Raw genomic sequence first — 16,260 nt, 5'->3', positions numbered from 1 at the left:
CACTTAATGCAAGGAGAAGTCTAACCACTTATTCAATTGTCTAGAAGGGTGTGTGTGTGTGTGTGTATATATATATATATATATATATATATATATTTATATACTCCTCTAGGCTACCAGTATTATTGTCTATTGAATTGTTCTAAAAGAAGACGAAACACTGAATAAAGTATGAACCAAAAAGCTAGACCACAACGATGAAAATTCATGTGCTTTCTTAAACTGAAAAGAACACAAAATTCAATTATAAATTGAAGTAGCAGCAGGGATGGCAATTTGAGTTGCATATAGAGGACCACTGGGCTAGGGTTTTAATTTTTTTCCCAGCCAGAAATGGAACAAAGATCACATGCATGTATTCTGTACACGTACTTTTGCATTTGTTTTTCAGGGAAAAAAAAAAAAAATACTTGAAACTCAAATGGTTGTATTCTGAGCAATTGGGGACCAAAATTGAAGAAGATCATTCGTTACAATAGAATGGTAACCTTCTGCACCCTCTCTCAAACCAAAGCGATGGATTCATCTTCTTGTGTAAAGAAATCACTTCTTGTTGTAGATCTTTGGGGCCATTTTATTTATTACCGTCCCCGTTAAGTCTTTTTCAATGTTTCCAGTATACCAGTGATAATACTACATGTATAAGCATTCTCTTATTAATATGTAAAATCAAATTACCCTGTTATTTATCAAATGATAAAGTGGTCTAATTATCATAAAAAATTTTAACGTTGGTCAATGTTAATTATATATCTAGTTGAAGAAAACTGAATTATTAAATAGTTACAATTTATCGATGAGTTTAAATGATTAATAAAGATAAACCTAATATATTTAAATATTATAATTTGAGTAGATAACATTAATGTAAGCTTTAAGGTTTATTATACCTTTGATTAAGAGGTTCAATATAACTTACAATATATTGATTAGGTCTTCTCTCCGAAACTTATACAATTCAGTTTCACCTATACTATCATTCATGTAGGTTTTAAAAGTGGAAGACCAGTCATAATTTTAGGAGTTTTATGGTAAGCTTATATTGCATGACGTTGTAGGTACATTTATAACTCTAACAAATTTTAATTTAGTTTTTTATAATATACATGTAGATCCTAAAATTAGGATTAAATAATTAAAATTTAGCCATTCAAATATATTAATTCTTACACAAATTATTTATTTTCATATCTAATTCAAAATCATATAATTAATATTTTTTTTTTATTCACGAATCTTTACTTAAGTTGAACAGTCTATTTATAACCGAACCAACCAACCCATATTTCCAGACTTGGAAATGAGAACAGCGTAGACAAATGAAACAACTTGGATTGTATGGTGCAAGAGTTATGATGCGATGGGGACATTTAATTGTTCAATAAAACTATATACACAATTTTTATACATAATTTTCTACACAAACAATGATTTGTCATTATATGATTGAATATTATTTTATTTTTAATTTTTAACTATTCAATCACATGATGACATTTCATTATTTATACACAAAAATTGTATATATATAACACTTCTCTTAATTGTTTCTATTCAAAAGAATCAAAACATATCATAATAATGGGCACTTGAATGGGAAACTTTAACTGAATTTGTTCTGGCACCAGAAAACAATGCAAATTTCATTATTTCTTATTTTGTTTCCAAGATAAGACACAAGATATATAAGGAATGTAATGACATGACCCATAACTCAGCAGCTTTATTAATCTAGATTTAGCAGCTTTGCCCTTAATATTAGTTTGGCAAAGGAATTGATTAGGGCTTCTTGTTTTACTCTTTCGACAAAAGTGCAACATGTAGGAGGTATGGATGACAAAGACGAAGGGAATGTACAATTCGATTGGTGTTGATTCAAACAATCAAAAAAGAGAATTAGTATTATATGTGTTTTGCTAATTATAATCTTTTAATAAAACTATGTATATACATTTTTGGATATACTAATAGATATATAAATGATGTGTCATCATATGATTCAGTGATTTTGAATTAAAACTGAAATAACATGTAATCATTTAATGACACATCATCTATATACCTAATTGTTTTCTAAAAAATGTATATATATAATATTGCTTATATACACACACAAGTGTGTGTGTGTGTGAGAGAGAGAGAGAGAGAGAGAATGGTGAAATTTTTCAAATTTGTTCTTGTGTGAGAAACTTCACACATGGGTGGACATGTAAACAAATAACCCTAAATACCCATTTGGGGGTTAGCAGTCCGCAAGAGAAGGAAGGAATGAATAATGGAGGATTGAAAGAGCCATTGCTCTAACTCAAAGACCTTTTTGGTGATTAGATTACATCTTTGAAAATGAAAATACAAAGTATTTGACCTAAATTTCCAACATTGTTTTGAGGAATCATGTTATATTGGACCCCATGAACTATTGTTCACTTCTCCATGTCTCCTTTCAATATCAAACCCTAATTAATTAATTACTTAACATTCTAATTCTTATTATAATAACATTAGTGGTTGAGATTAACAATTTGATAAGTAGAAAGTGATATGTGAAGAAGTTGAACAAGAGATGGATAATTAAATTGGGTGATAAGAATTAAATATATAAGTAAGAAGATTAGCATATAAAAAATAAAAGAAAATCTAAGTGGGTGTCACAAATATTATGATCCAAGTTTAGATATAGTTTGATTAAGGTGTAATTAATAAAAGAGGAGTAGGTTTAAAGGTTTAATTATTCTAAAAATAAGAAATTTGGCAATTTATACGAGATCTTCACAAAATCTTTTTGCTTCTAAAAATGTTGAGGAATTGCAATAGATCGAAAGTCAATATACTCAATGATTTTAAATAAAAAATAAAATAATATTAAATTATACAATAAAATATAATTTATATATTTAATTATGTAATAATATATATATATATATAAAACATTGATCAATAGTAAAATATAAAATGGCTAAGGAAGTATCAGGGGTGCATGTATCAAGAGGCATAATAAAAATAGCTAAAAGACATGGAAGGCCATTTTAGAAGATTACAAATTTGACACTTACGATGTTTCTATGCAAGAAGCCAAGAAGATAAGGTAAAATGACAATTAATTAACATGACCTCTCACTCAAATTTTCCTAGGAAAAATCTCTGATAATCAAGACAATAATTCATTCTTGGCTCTTATAAAAGTAATTTGTATATTTTTATGCAAAATTTTGAGGCCATATTTACTTTAGTTCATTGTTTGATTAATCTTTCACTAATCATTATAGATAAAAATTTAATTTGTAAAATTGAGTCTTTGGCCTGTCTCTCTTAGAATAGGAAGTGGACTGTTTAATGAAAACGAAGAAGAAGATGAGGATGACTAAAGTTTTAATGGTTAGAGACGGAGATATATATATTTTCGACTCGTCCCTTTCTTTACCTATTCTTTAAATTCCTACATATTGAGTTATTCTAAAAAAATTTTAATTAATGCAAATTTATACTAAAGCCTGATAAAATTTCTATAATTTTTCTAATGGCGATGAGAAAGGGAAAATATGAAAAATTTACCCACAAAGATGAGAAGGGAATGGAAGAGAAATTTTCCTCATGAGAAGAGAATAAAAATTTTCTATCATTCTCATATTGGGGACAAAACAAAGAGGAGGAAAAGTTTCTTTTGAGGGACCGAGAGGACCGAAAGAACAATTAAGGTATTTGATTCCTATTCGGCACATACATGAACTATTTTCGAAGTTAAATCCAATTTTCTCTTACCATATAGTTTAAAAATCTATGTAAGTCTCTTTATGTTCCTCATACAAACAACTTCTGAAGCAAATTTCTCACACGATTGCTTGTTATTACAAAATTAAAATCAACATCATCGCCCAAAAAAAAAAATAATAATAATAATATAACAAAAGTCAAGTGCTCTTCAAGACTTTTAGAAACAAATGCATGTGCTGACATTAGGGAAAGCCGTCATAACCCATGAGTTGTATTTTAATTAATGAATTTCTAATTTATATTTTAAGTTTTATTTTCATTCAAGTCAAAGTCTTAATCATCATTATTCCATCCGAATCACGGAGGTCAGGCCTCCATTATTCAACAAAGTCTCTCTTAATTTCTTTCTCTCTCGTGATTAAACTTAATTTAATTGTAATTAAAATCATTCATTTTCACCCAAAAGCTGAATTGGGTTGTTGTAAATGTTATCAAGAAGTAATGTTATGCATGAATATACAAGAAATAAAAAAGAGAAAAACAAAAGAAAGGCAAAGAAATAGTCCATGCAAAATTATAATAACGATAAAATTATATGTGTTTAATTTTAAATATTAAATTAGGTATCTTGATAGTGTTTCATTAAACAATTTAAGAATTTAAATTAAAGATAAAATGATATTTAATTACATAATAACATATGATTTGAGTATCTTTCAAAACTGATATACATAACATTACTCTAATAATAAATATATATTTTAACAGAATTATGTGTACTCAATTTTGTTTATTCAATTAAGTATTTAGATAATATATCATTATATGATTGAATAATTTTTATTTAAAGATAAAATAAAACTCAGTCACATGATGACATATTATCTGAGTACCCAATTGGATACTCAAAACTGGATATATATATATAATATTGCTCTTATAATATATATATATTGTAATAACACTATGTGTATGCAATTTTGTGTATCCGATTGAATATTTAGATGATATGTTATCATACGATTACATGATTTTGAATTAAATATAAAGTAATATTTAATCACATAATGATATATTATTTAAATATTCAATTAAATATTCACGAATGATTGCACACAACATTATTGTATGTATTTATATGGTTTCATCACTTGAATTGAAACTAATAACTTGTTCAACTCAGTCATCATCAAATAGAGAGAAAATAAGTCCACTCTCTAGAATTTGGCTCTGTTGGTTTATCTAATCTAAATCTAATCTTATTTATTCTCTACAAACCAGAAAGGTCAGTTCCCTGTTAAGTATTTATGCCCTAATTCAACTTCCCCAGACTCCTTCACTTTGGCCCACTACTTCCCTATTTACTCAAACTCTTATCTCTTCCTTATAAACACACACACACACACACACACACACACACATATATATATATATTTGTTGCTTTTATTCAGTCTTGTTCTATCTATATAGTTGTTTATTTCTCTCTTCAGGAGGGCTTGCTTCTGCTCTACCTTCTTAACCTTCTCCTCTCCAGCATTGAGTTAAAGTATTTTAGGTTTTGCAGATGGATAATAACTCTGAGAGGAATTCTCAGAGCAGGGTTATGAGTTATGACGAGGAGGAAAGTGGATGGACTGCGTATTTTGATGAGTTTTTTGATGATCATCAATACAGTGAAGAGATTAACAGCTGCTTTTCTGCAAGTGTTGAAAGCTCTTTGATATCAGATGCTGCTTCTTCTTCAGCACTTGTGAAAAAAGCTTCTGCTTTTCATCATCATCATCATCATCATCATGATCGAAATAATAAAAGATCCACCACGAGCTCCAAGAGAAGAAAAACTGAAGTTGCCGATAATGGTTTGGAAGACACCGCCAGCTCTTCAGTTAACAGCCCCAAGGTCAGAAAAATAAATAATATTTCCCTTTAATTAATCTTTTTTATTATATAATTCTTTCTTTTCTTTTTTATTTTTTCATGTTTGAACAGATTTACCATCTGATTAACCAGCTGGGAAGAAAGCCTGCAGAAGCAAAAGATCATGCCATTGACATTTCTAAGGTAATTTTAAACTAAAATAAAATCTGACGAAAGAAAAATAATGAATATATAAATATCTAATTATTATAAATATTATTAAAAGTATATTTCCCGTTCTAAAACTTTTCAACAACGGAAAAATCTTATCGTTACTTGTAGTTATAATTTTTCCTGTCAAAAGTATTAACAAGGGGGAATAAATTTCCCCTTTCATTTTTTTTTTAAGTGAAATTTATTTTCATGGTTTTGGCCCTGTGTGATATTGCCATGGAGATTGCTTTTGGTGATTTTTATTAATGAAAAAGTGATTTTGGATACAGGAGAAAGCTGGAAGCATTTCTGCTCAGGGAGATGGGCGAGCAGACAGCAATATAAATGAAGAAGAAGAAGAAGAATCAGAGCTGAAGAAAAGGGGTCTTTGCTTGGTTCCTTTATCAATGTTAGTGAAATATATATAGTTTTTACTGTATGATTTTATAATTAATTATTAGTTGTAACTCTTCTACATGAACTAAAGAATATGATCTTGTATATCTTTTAGGTGATCTATTTCGGTCATTTTTCTTTCTTCTCCATGCAAACAATGTTACTTACCTCATTAGTAGGCATGAAGATATGAAAAATCTCATTTAGTACAAGAACAAAATCAATTCCAACATGGATAAATCATAAATGTTCTATTATTTATCAATAATATTTCGTGCACATAGGGATGAATACTAATCAAGTTGAAATAAACACCCTTTAGTTTGATTTTGATTTGAACAAAAAATAGTTTTGTTTGAGTTTGTTTAGTCAAAATTAAGGGTGCTTCGAATTTGATTTGAATGAAAATGATTTAACTCAAGTTTGGTTCAATTTCGGGATTCAAATCTATGATTCAAATTTATGGTTTGGATTCACAGTTCAATTTTATGACTTATTCACAGAATAATGTTGTTTTATCTAATAATAAGCAAAACTAATAATTATTCAACATAATTCAAATCAAGTCACGAGTTAAGTTCAAACTAAATCAAGTTATCCACCTAACTCACAAGTCAAACCTTCTAATTTGAGCTTGACTTGAATTTGAGCTAAATGAATTCAAGCTGTAATGAGTAGGGTTAGCTTGATTTGGTGCCAACCCTACATATTCTAACGCATAGCGAGTATTGATGGACTAACATGTGTAATTGGGTTATTTTAAATTTGAGATAAATTAAATAAATAGATCACTCAATTACATAATAATATATCAACCTTTAGTACCCATCTATTAGTATATATAGTATTTCTCATTAATTATCGCATGAGGATAAACAATTATTAGTAAATTTATATTCTAAATGTTAAATATTCCGATATGACATTATACTATAGAAAAAATAGAGTAATACTATGTAAATTCATAACGAATATCAATTTAACTATTACGGGTGTTAAAAATGATATGTTCCTATATGATTGAGTGATTTTGAATCAAAAATAAAGTAACATACAATTACAATATGACATATAATCATTGGTACACAAAGTTCATTGATATATTTTTATTATGGTATGAAAAAATTTCATTCAATTTCAACCCCAAACAAATCCATTGTTAGGCAAAAAGATTTATAATTAATTACTATAGCAAGTGGCAACATGTTGCTTATGTCATTGAGAGCCTTAATATTCTTCTAGTAACTAGCACTTTATAGGAAAAGACTAATTGTATGCTTGACAGTCTTGATGAAATATGAAAGGAATCAAAAGATTAGTCAAAATGTGAGAGATTCAACGTTTAGGAAGGAAATTACATGACTAATGTGCTAATTAATTTCAACTCTCTTATCTTTAAAACTTGTATGGTCAAGCAAATTTTATTAAAGTTGTCTCCTAGTTCCTTTTAGTCTTACAGCAATTGAGCTGTTTGCCATGTGACATTTTTACTGATATAAACCTCCCAACCATCCCCTAACAACCCCCACTTGGTGAACCAAATCTCTCTTTTACCGTCACCATATCTATTATTTTCACATCCATAAAATTATATGCATACAAAGTATAACAATTGAATACATAAATGATATATCATCATATGATTGAGAGTTTTTAAATTAAGTATAAACTAACCCTTAATTACATAATAATACATCATCTGGGTAACTGATTGTATACTCAAAACTGTATGTGTATAGCATTGCTCTAGAGATAAGCCAATATAACATATGGTGAGCAAATAGTAATTTACAATCGAGTAATATTACACATATAAATAAATTATATAAATACATCTGTATCAATTAACGTAGTTGTATATGAATAAGTGATTTTGAAATGAGACAAAAAGTAAATAATTATATGACCTAATTATAAGTTATCATCTCAGTTTGTATATATAAGTTTGTGTAATTTATTTTTACGCGATCTCCGATAGAGAAGTGAATTGGCTAGAGACCATTTTCTTAGTTGCAAACAGCAAATAAACCACCACCCTACATTAGCACAAGACAAGCTACTTTGTTAAAAGATGACTTCAAGTATGCACGTCTATTTCTTTTCAGGGATCTTCTTCAGCAATTCTGGTTTCAACAGCAGCACGGGTAGCTCCAACTACACAAAGAAGTCAGGAGAATAAAAAGAAAGGAATCTTGACAGCTATGGCATTCCTTCTGTTCATGAAGGAAGATATGAAAAGGCAGCCACTGTCAAAACTGTTTTATTTTCGAACAGTAGAAACACCAATAATATTTCATAACTTCTGTGGAAGTCAATACAACTTCAGTGCTGTAGAGAAGATATCTGCTGCAGCAAGCTTCTCAATCTTCTTGAAGTTCTCTGCACTTTTCAGCCCTTGACCCCCAGCGACTACAATATGTGCAATTCCAGGGCCTGGGTGTTCTGCTTCCTGAGATTTATGCTTTACATATCTGGATTTACCAGTAGAATCTGAAATAAAAAATTACAAAGTTATGTTAACACTTGAGGCATTTAAAGTAACCCATTTCAATGGATTTATAATCAAACAAAGTATTCAATTAAAACTATACTAAAAAACAAAAGAAAACATCTTCCATTAGTACTCTTACAAGAACAACATTCCTCATGGAATTCTTTTCTTAGCAGCTATAAAAAAGCTGCGAGTAACCACAAGATATCAATGTAATATCTAAGGTTGAAAGATCAGCCTGGGTATTAAGAGCCTCATTAGATTTTAAAGCAGCTATGCTAGGGGGCACCTGAAAAGATGTGGGTCCAGATGTTGACATACAAGTGTTGGCTCCTGTATATCAAACCGTGCAAAGTTCATTCCCAGCATAAATTGGCCTGCAACAGCTTCTTTCAAATCAGACAACTGTTTAGCTGAAAAATATGGCTCCTATAATAGCATGTTGAAAGAAACAAAACGAAGGATCTATGATAACCAGCAAAATCTAATGATTCACAGATATACCAAGCACTCCATTCTATTGTAAAAGACTTTAACTTGAAAATTAGAAAAACCAAAGCAAGGGACCATAAACAGACCTAACGAATTGACTAGAACCAGAAACTTCAATAACATCAGTAATCAGAGAAATAGCCAAAAGAGTAGCCAAACGAGGAAGTATGCTTTTCCCAAATGAACCCGAAGCAGAAGTTTTGTGAGAGCACCCATGTCTTTGCTGAACCATTTGGACTAGTTTAGCCCAAGGTTCAGCAATGGGGTACGAAAATTTACCCGAATCAGCCACAAGTCTCTACACATCAAACACAAACCAACTGAAGCTTCCACAACTTTAAATCCCAGGACTACCATTTCAATGCTTTTATCTTTGAATATTATCTACAAGAAATTCAACAACAAAATACAGCTAAACCCACTCTATACCATTTTCATAACTGACATTATAAGTTCTAGGCAACATGAAACTCGGTACTCTATCCAGCATTTAGCATCACCATAACTTCAAAAACCCAACAAAAGAAATAATAACAATAATTAGAAATAAAGGACGCCTGAGAAATGGAAGGCTGAGAAGAAACAGCATATTGAGCGGCTTTTTCAAGAGAAGGACCCGACCCGGCTGATAACATTGAAACTGGGTTGTCTTCACTCAAACACTTACTAGCGGCGTTAACTAGGACAGATTCTAGCTAAACTGAATTTGAATATTCTTTTTGGTTTAGTTTGAATTCAATTTAGATTTTTCAATAAAAAATTAAAGATGGTTTCAATTTGATTTAAATAAAAATAATTCAATTTAAATTTTATCCAAATTTATAATTTAAATCCATCTCTTAGATTTATTATGATTTGAATTTAGTACTTAATATATGAGTTAATTGAATCCAAACAATTCTCGTCGACGACAAACAACAAAACGACGTCGGAAAAGGAGATGATGAAGTAGATTTTATTATCATAAAGAAGACAAAAACGACGTCGGACAAGTGGTATCGGGTTGGCAGTTGAGTTCAGGAGCGGAATTCTAAAGATTAATCAACGGTGCCGTTTGCAGCATTCAGTTCTATTTAAAAAACAAAGTTAATGAAGAGCACGTGCGGACGTACGGTGCCACTCTCATACTTGCCGGTACGGTTACTGGTTATCGGCAACACAAAATAGTTGGGAGAAAAAGTTTTAAGATAACATACGTATATCACAAAAAATCTGTACAACTATATCATTGTCAGAAAATTTATCAGTGTTAAATACTCAGATTGGTTGTCACATCAGAAACACCGGTCAAAGATCTTCAAATCCAACGGTCGATAATAAGTTACAACACATGGAAAAACAAAACACAAAAAAAACCGCACAAGATAAAGAGCAATGTCATTGTCTATACAGAGATTGAATTAGCGAGACAGTGGATTCGGTTTGTCTAAATCACCAGATCTTTTATGCTTTCAAATTTCATTTCTGTGCGAAAATCTGATTACGCAAACTAAATATCAATCATGATTTCGACCGCGAAGCTAAAATCCGTCGATTTTTACAGGTTAGATCTGCATTTCATGTTCAATACGTGCTTCCGTTTCTAGTCATTTCGTTATGTTTATATGAATTGTTTGTATAATTTTTTATGTTGAATTTGGTTATGCTGTTTTTGTTTTTGTTGTTTCGGAGTGCGTGTAATTTGGCGCGAAAATTTTGCTGGATGTCTTGGTGAGGAGCCGTATGAAACGGCTTGTTTTGGTTCCCGGAGAAGTTGTAATGCTGTGCTGATTGGATTTTTGTGTGAATGAATTTTATGTCAGTGGTTTGTTAGTGATGAGAAATGAATAAAGTTACGAGAAGTATTTGAATTCTGGGCTCGTGAGACTTGACAGGACCTTTGAATGGAATGGACGTGGAAAGGGAATTTTAGTAGTTTGGTTCCAATTTAGTTTATTGATGCTCTTTTTAATTTTTTTTTTTTTTTTTTTTGTGGCTAAAAGTAGAAATTTTGATATGGAAAGCCTGAAGGACCTTATCGTGGGTCTTTTTAAATTTTCCTTTTTATTATATTTGATAAGCTGAGGGCAAATAGAATTATAGTGATTTGTGTTATACTATTTTTAAGTTTATAAGATAACTTACTTCTTTTCTGTTTACAGGAAAATTCCAACAGATCTGACGGAGGCATCATTGTCTGGTGCAGGATTATCCATCATTGCAGCCCTAGCTATGGTGTTTTTATTTGGAATTGTAAGCAGTTTGTGTAGCTGTCTGAAGTTGTTTAGTTTATACTGTCCTGATTGGTTTTCTGTTGAAATTGATTTTAGTCTTATTAATGGGCTCATTTTTCAGGAACTGAATAATTATTTTAACAGTCACCACATCTACCGCTGTTATTGTTGACAGGAGTACTGATGGGGACTTCTTACATATTGATTTTAATATGAGGTAGAGCTCTTATGTTGCTATCCATTATTGATGTTGTAACTTCATACAAAGTGGATCTGGAATTGTCTCTTAGGTAGTGCATTCTGTGTCTTGTTTGAACTTTTTTAATTTGCTGGCAAAGCTCCTTTGCCAAGGTTTCTATTGATGTTAATAAGTTTTCAGTGAATTACTTTGTCTCAATCTGGAATGTTCATGAGTATACTGTCTCCCTGACAATATTGTTTTCTTTGCCCGTGAATTTGGTTGGTTGATGATCTTCAACTTGTCATGTAGTTTTCCTTCACTCTCATGTGAATTCGCATCAGTTGATGTGGGTGACGTGTTGGGAACTGTAAGTTTTCATGTTCTGACATGCTCAGTCTTTCATTTATATATAGCTAGCGAAAGGAATTGTGCTTCTTTTTACAAATCCAACTTTCCAGTAAGTAGCAGTGATTGAAAATAAAATATATCTTTAATAAAATTAGCAGGTGCATAGTACTTTAGTTTTCAGTGACTGTTTGCATTGGGTGATAACTTGAAGATTCATAGAGTACAGACTTTATTTATTTATTTTCTGGTAAGAAACAAGAAAAGTATGTCATTATGTAAAGCATGATTTACAGAGGAGAGAAATTAGAGTAGGCCAGAAGTCCACCTAAAACCCCAGAAAGCAATTAAAGACTTTTTCCAACAACAACAAAACCTCTTCACAAGCCTTCCCAAAATCATAGAAATTCATTTTCTTCTTTCATTCAGATCACCCAGAAGATGGCCATCACTACACAGCCACAAAGCATGTGAAGCTTCTCTGTAGACCTGAAACTAGAGCGACTGAAACATCTTAAGCAAACTGGCAAGTTCCTTTGTTATTATGATCTTGAGAACAAATTCATGAATGAGGTCTCTAAAATCTTTGAAGTGTGGACCTTAAGAGAAATAATAAAAAAAATGAATTAACTGATTTGTTGATTTCATGGAATTCGGTCATAAACTTCCAAGTTCCAATTCTTTTCCAAGGAGAGTCATTTATTTTTCTTGTCAATGGAAATCTCCTTTCATATATTAGATTTACTTATAATTGTCATTACAGGTGGGAAGAATGGAAATGTGGTTTGCATATCATAGTTGTAATAATATATTTTTTTTCTCCCGTTTTCCTGTCTTTCTTTAGGAACTTAGCAGCATGTTATGTATTTGTTCTACCTTATTGTTTTGATCCTTTACTAGTCTTTAATGTTTGATGTATGACCTGGCTGTTTTTGTGCCAATCTGTTTTCAGAACAGGTTGAACATAACAAAACAATCCACAAGTTTTCAATAGATCCGATTTAAAATCCACTGGTTCTGAATTTCACTCTGTACCAGTATCACATTTCATTAAGCATGGAGAGGAAGGTGATGAAGAATCTGCTGAAGGTTCTGTGACGCTAACTGCTAGCAATTTTGATAGTTTGTCACATCTGCAAGTGAGCCAATTTTGAACCTTAAATTCTAATTTTCCTTTTTTTCTTATCAGAAGATTTTTATTGTGGCATTTGATTTTAATTTGTCTTTTAAATTTCTTTTTTCTAGGTATCCTATTTTAGTTGTCAGTTTTTTTGCTCCTTGGTGCTATTGGAGCAAACGCCTGGTATTTCTATAATTACTTCTCTATCAAATATATCTTCAAGCCTTTAATTTTTTCCCTCTTCTTGAGGTAGTTGTTGCCTACTTTACAGAAGTTGGATCAGTTCCTTTGTTATGGTTAGTTTACTGTAGTTGCCGGAATCTGATATTTTAAATTGATTCACACGGGCCTTTTATATGTATTTGTGCTCATTTGCGTATTTATAAGAATTCATCGTTTGATCTAACTATGGGTATGTGAATAAAACCCTCTATGTTTGTTGAAAAAACGTCCATGGATGCTTTTTGTTCTATGCATGCATGGTTAGACTTGCAATCTTATGTAGTATCTTCTACTTTCCGTATATTTTTTTGCCTCACCACTTACTTTTTTTATTTCAGAAACCATCATGGGAGAAAGCAGCCCAAATAATAAGAGACAGGTTTTAAACTCTGTAGATGCTTTTTTATCTTAAATGAGATTTGAAAATAGTATAGTCCTCATTTCAGTGGGCCTTAGAAATATCAGCTCTGTTTTGATGGCATGCTATCCAGTTTGTCTTATATCTTTTTGCTTTATATAGATATGATCCTGAGATAGATGGGTGTATTATTTTGGGAAAGGTTGATCGCATGGAAGAGACTGATTTGTGTAGGAGGTATTTCCTTTATCAATGCTTGTAACTTCTCAGCTGATATTCTTTTGATATGGAAGATTATGTTTTCTAAACCATAAATTCATCATCAGTCCATGTTATAGCTTCTGCATAGGTGAGATCTATTTACTTTTTTTATTTTTCAAATTCATTTCCTGAAATGTTACATTTGAATTATTCTCATGATTGCTATGTTGACATATTTTCCATTATTTATGTTCAGGCATCACATACAAGGTTTTCCATCCATTCGCATATTCCGTAAAGGAAGTGATGTGAGGTAAACAACAAATATTCATGTTTGCTATTATTTTTGGCCAATGTATGCCTCTTTCCACTTGTTTTGTTCTGTTTTCTTCAAATAAATTTCATACAGTAGCTTTTCAGTGTTTACATTGAAGATAGTATCTTTCAAATGCTAGATTTCTCACTTGAAAATATATTTTGACTGAATCATCTCATATGGTATTAAAAGTTATAACACTAATTTGTTAAACTTGTCTCTTCATTCTACATTCATATATGGATCTGTTCTAAGGTTGTTGTTATTTTGTAACATTATATGACAACTAGCTGTAACTTTCAACTATTACAGGGAGGACCATGGACACCATGATCATGACTCCTATTATGGAGATAGAGACACAGATAGCCTGGTCAAGGTGAAGCATGCCTAAATTGGAAATTGTTACACTCACACAAACTTACACATATCTAAACTTCTGTTTGGCTATATTTTGATTTGTCCCTTCCAGATGACGGAACAGTTGCGCCTCTACCAAGGGAGGGGTTTCAGAAGCATGCTTTAGATGATAAACACAAAAATACTGCAGAGAATGCTAAAAGACCTGCACCAAGGGCAGGAGGATGCAGAATTGAAGGATATGTGCGAGTAAAGAAGGTAGACGTCTATACAAAAGTGTTTTGGTACAACCATAGGATAGTTGAGGAAAACTGAAACGAAAGAGATGTCAAATTCTTATCTGCAATGTTTATTATTTTTTGACCTATTTTGACTTGGAAGGAAATAGTTTGTGCGGCTATATTTAATTGAAATCTTTTAATTGTCTAACTTAAGCTATCTTATACTATGCAGGTTCCTGGTAACCTAATCATCTCAGCTCACTCAGGAGCCTATTCCTTTGATCCTTCTCAGATGAACATGCCACATGTCTTAACCCATCTTTCATTTGGCCAGAGACTTTCCCCTAAGGTGATGAGTGATGTTCAGCGTTTGATACCTTATCTTGGTAACAGCCACAACAGGCTGAGTGGTCGTTCATTCATAAATACTCATGATTTTGGTGCAAATGTTACTGTAAGTCCATGACTTCTTATGCTTATTTTACCGAATGTTACAACAACACTGCAACCTATTTATATGTTAATGTATTAAATAAATAGCAATCTGATGCAACACTGCACAAGGCAATAGACTTCTAGAATATGCATAGCTAGAGTAGGATGTAATTTTTATCTGCCTACTATTTTATCTAAACCTGTATGATTATTTGGGCATAGAGATGGAGTCGATCCACAATATAGGGTATCGAGGTCTCACCATTGAAGTTGATGTGCGCTTTACCCTTTTTTCCATCTTATAAAATATTTTCCCACTTAATTTTCTGAAATGGTAAAGTAGAAAATATAGGGAAGTAAGAGGCCTTGTGATGCCCAAAACATGCTACCTTTTATTTGGTCATTTCTTACAGTTAATTTCTGAGACTTCGTAGCACTAAATTGAACCCATTTTTTAACTGTTGCACTTGCAGATAGAGCATTATCTTCAAGTAGTTAAAACTGAGTTGATAACCAAAAGATTTTCCAGTGAACATAAATTAGTTGGGGAGTATGAGTACACAGCCCACAGCAGCTTGACCCAGACAGTACATATACCAGTCGTGAAGTTCCATTTTGAGCTCTCTCCCATGCAGGTAAGGTAACAGATTATTGGATAATATTATTTGTGCATTACTTAGTTCAAAGGTAAAATGCTTTCGAACGTATACTTTCCTAATCTTTATCTTCCTTTTCTAAACAGGTTTTAATAACAGAAAACAAAAAGTCCTTTTCACAATTCATCACCAATGTGTGTGCTATAATCGGAGGCATATTCACGGTTGGTATTTTTATTTTCATTTTTTTTCTAGTTCATCAAAAAAATTCATAGAATCATATTATTAATTATATAATCCTTGCCTGTGGGTTTCAGGTTGCTGGAATTTTGGATTCAATTTTGCATAATACAATGAGAATGATGAAAAAGGTTGAACTAGGCAAGAACAACCGATAAAAAGGTGAAATATTTTTACTTTGTAAAGAACTCTAGTTTTTCTGTAATTAAATACTAATGAAGATTATCTTGTTAAAACATTTAAAATGTACCCATATTTAGATTAGAAAACGAAGCACGAGAAGATTTTACTT

The 16,260-nt window shown here is 31.3% G+C and overlaps 1 protein-coding gene and 2 pseudogenes across 1 annotated transcript; 2 read left to right on the top strand and 1 right to left on the bottom strand.

The window, feature by feature from the left end:
* The first annotated feature begins 5,180 nt into the window (after positions 1 to 5,180).
* On the top strand, positions 5,181 to 6,235 carry LOC123201338 (vascular-related unknown protein 2-like). The gene is made up of 3 exons (XM_044616793.1): positions 5,181 to 5,611; positions 5,701 to 5,772; positions 6,072 to 6,235. The coding sequence occupies exons 1-3, from the start codon at positions 5,276 to 5,278 to the stop codon at positions 6,207 to 6,209; spliced, it is 546 nt and encodes a 181-aa protein (XP_044472728.1). The 5' UTR covers positions 5,181 to 5,275; the 3' UTR covers positions 6,210 to 6,235.
* A 2,253-nt stretch (positions 6,236 to 8,488) lies between these two features.
* Positions 8,489 to 10,541, bottom strand: LOC123201721 (annotated as a pseudogene).
* A 15-nt stretch (positions 10,542 to 10,556) lies between these two features.
* LOC123201590 lies at positions 10,557 to 16,206 on the top strand (annotated as a pseudogene).
* Positions 16,207 to 16,260: the final 54 nt, after the last annotated feature.

Source organism: Mangifera indica, chromosome 18 (assembly GCF_011075055.1).
Source record: "Mangifera indica cultivar Alphonso chromosome 18, CATAS_Mindica_2.1, whole genome shotgun sequence".
Taxonomy (NCBI): domain Eukaryota; kingdom Viridiplantae; phylum Streptophyta; class Magnoliopsida; order Sapindales; family Anacardiaceae; genus Mangifera; species Mangifera indica.
This window is presented reverse-complemented; position numbering and strand designations above follow the sequence as displayed.

What these genes read in the sequence shown, in the direction of transcription:
- LOC123201338 (XM_044616793.1), top strand. Translation starts at nt 5,276, where the DNA reads ATGGATAATAACTCTGAGAGGAATTCTCAGAGCAGGGTTATGAGTTAT. An exon ending in CTTCAGTTAACAGCCCCAAG is followed by an intron (nt 5,612 to 5,700) that starts GTCAGAAAAATA and finishes ATGTTTGAACAG; the next exon opens with ATTTACCATCTGATTAACCA. An exon ending in ATGCCATTGACATTTCTAAG is followed by an intron (nt 5,773 to 6,071) that starts GTAATTTTAAAC and finishes TTTTGGATACAG; the next exon opens with GAGAAAGCTGGAAGCATTTC.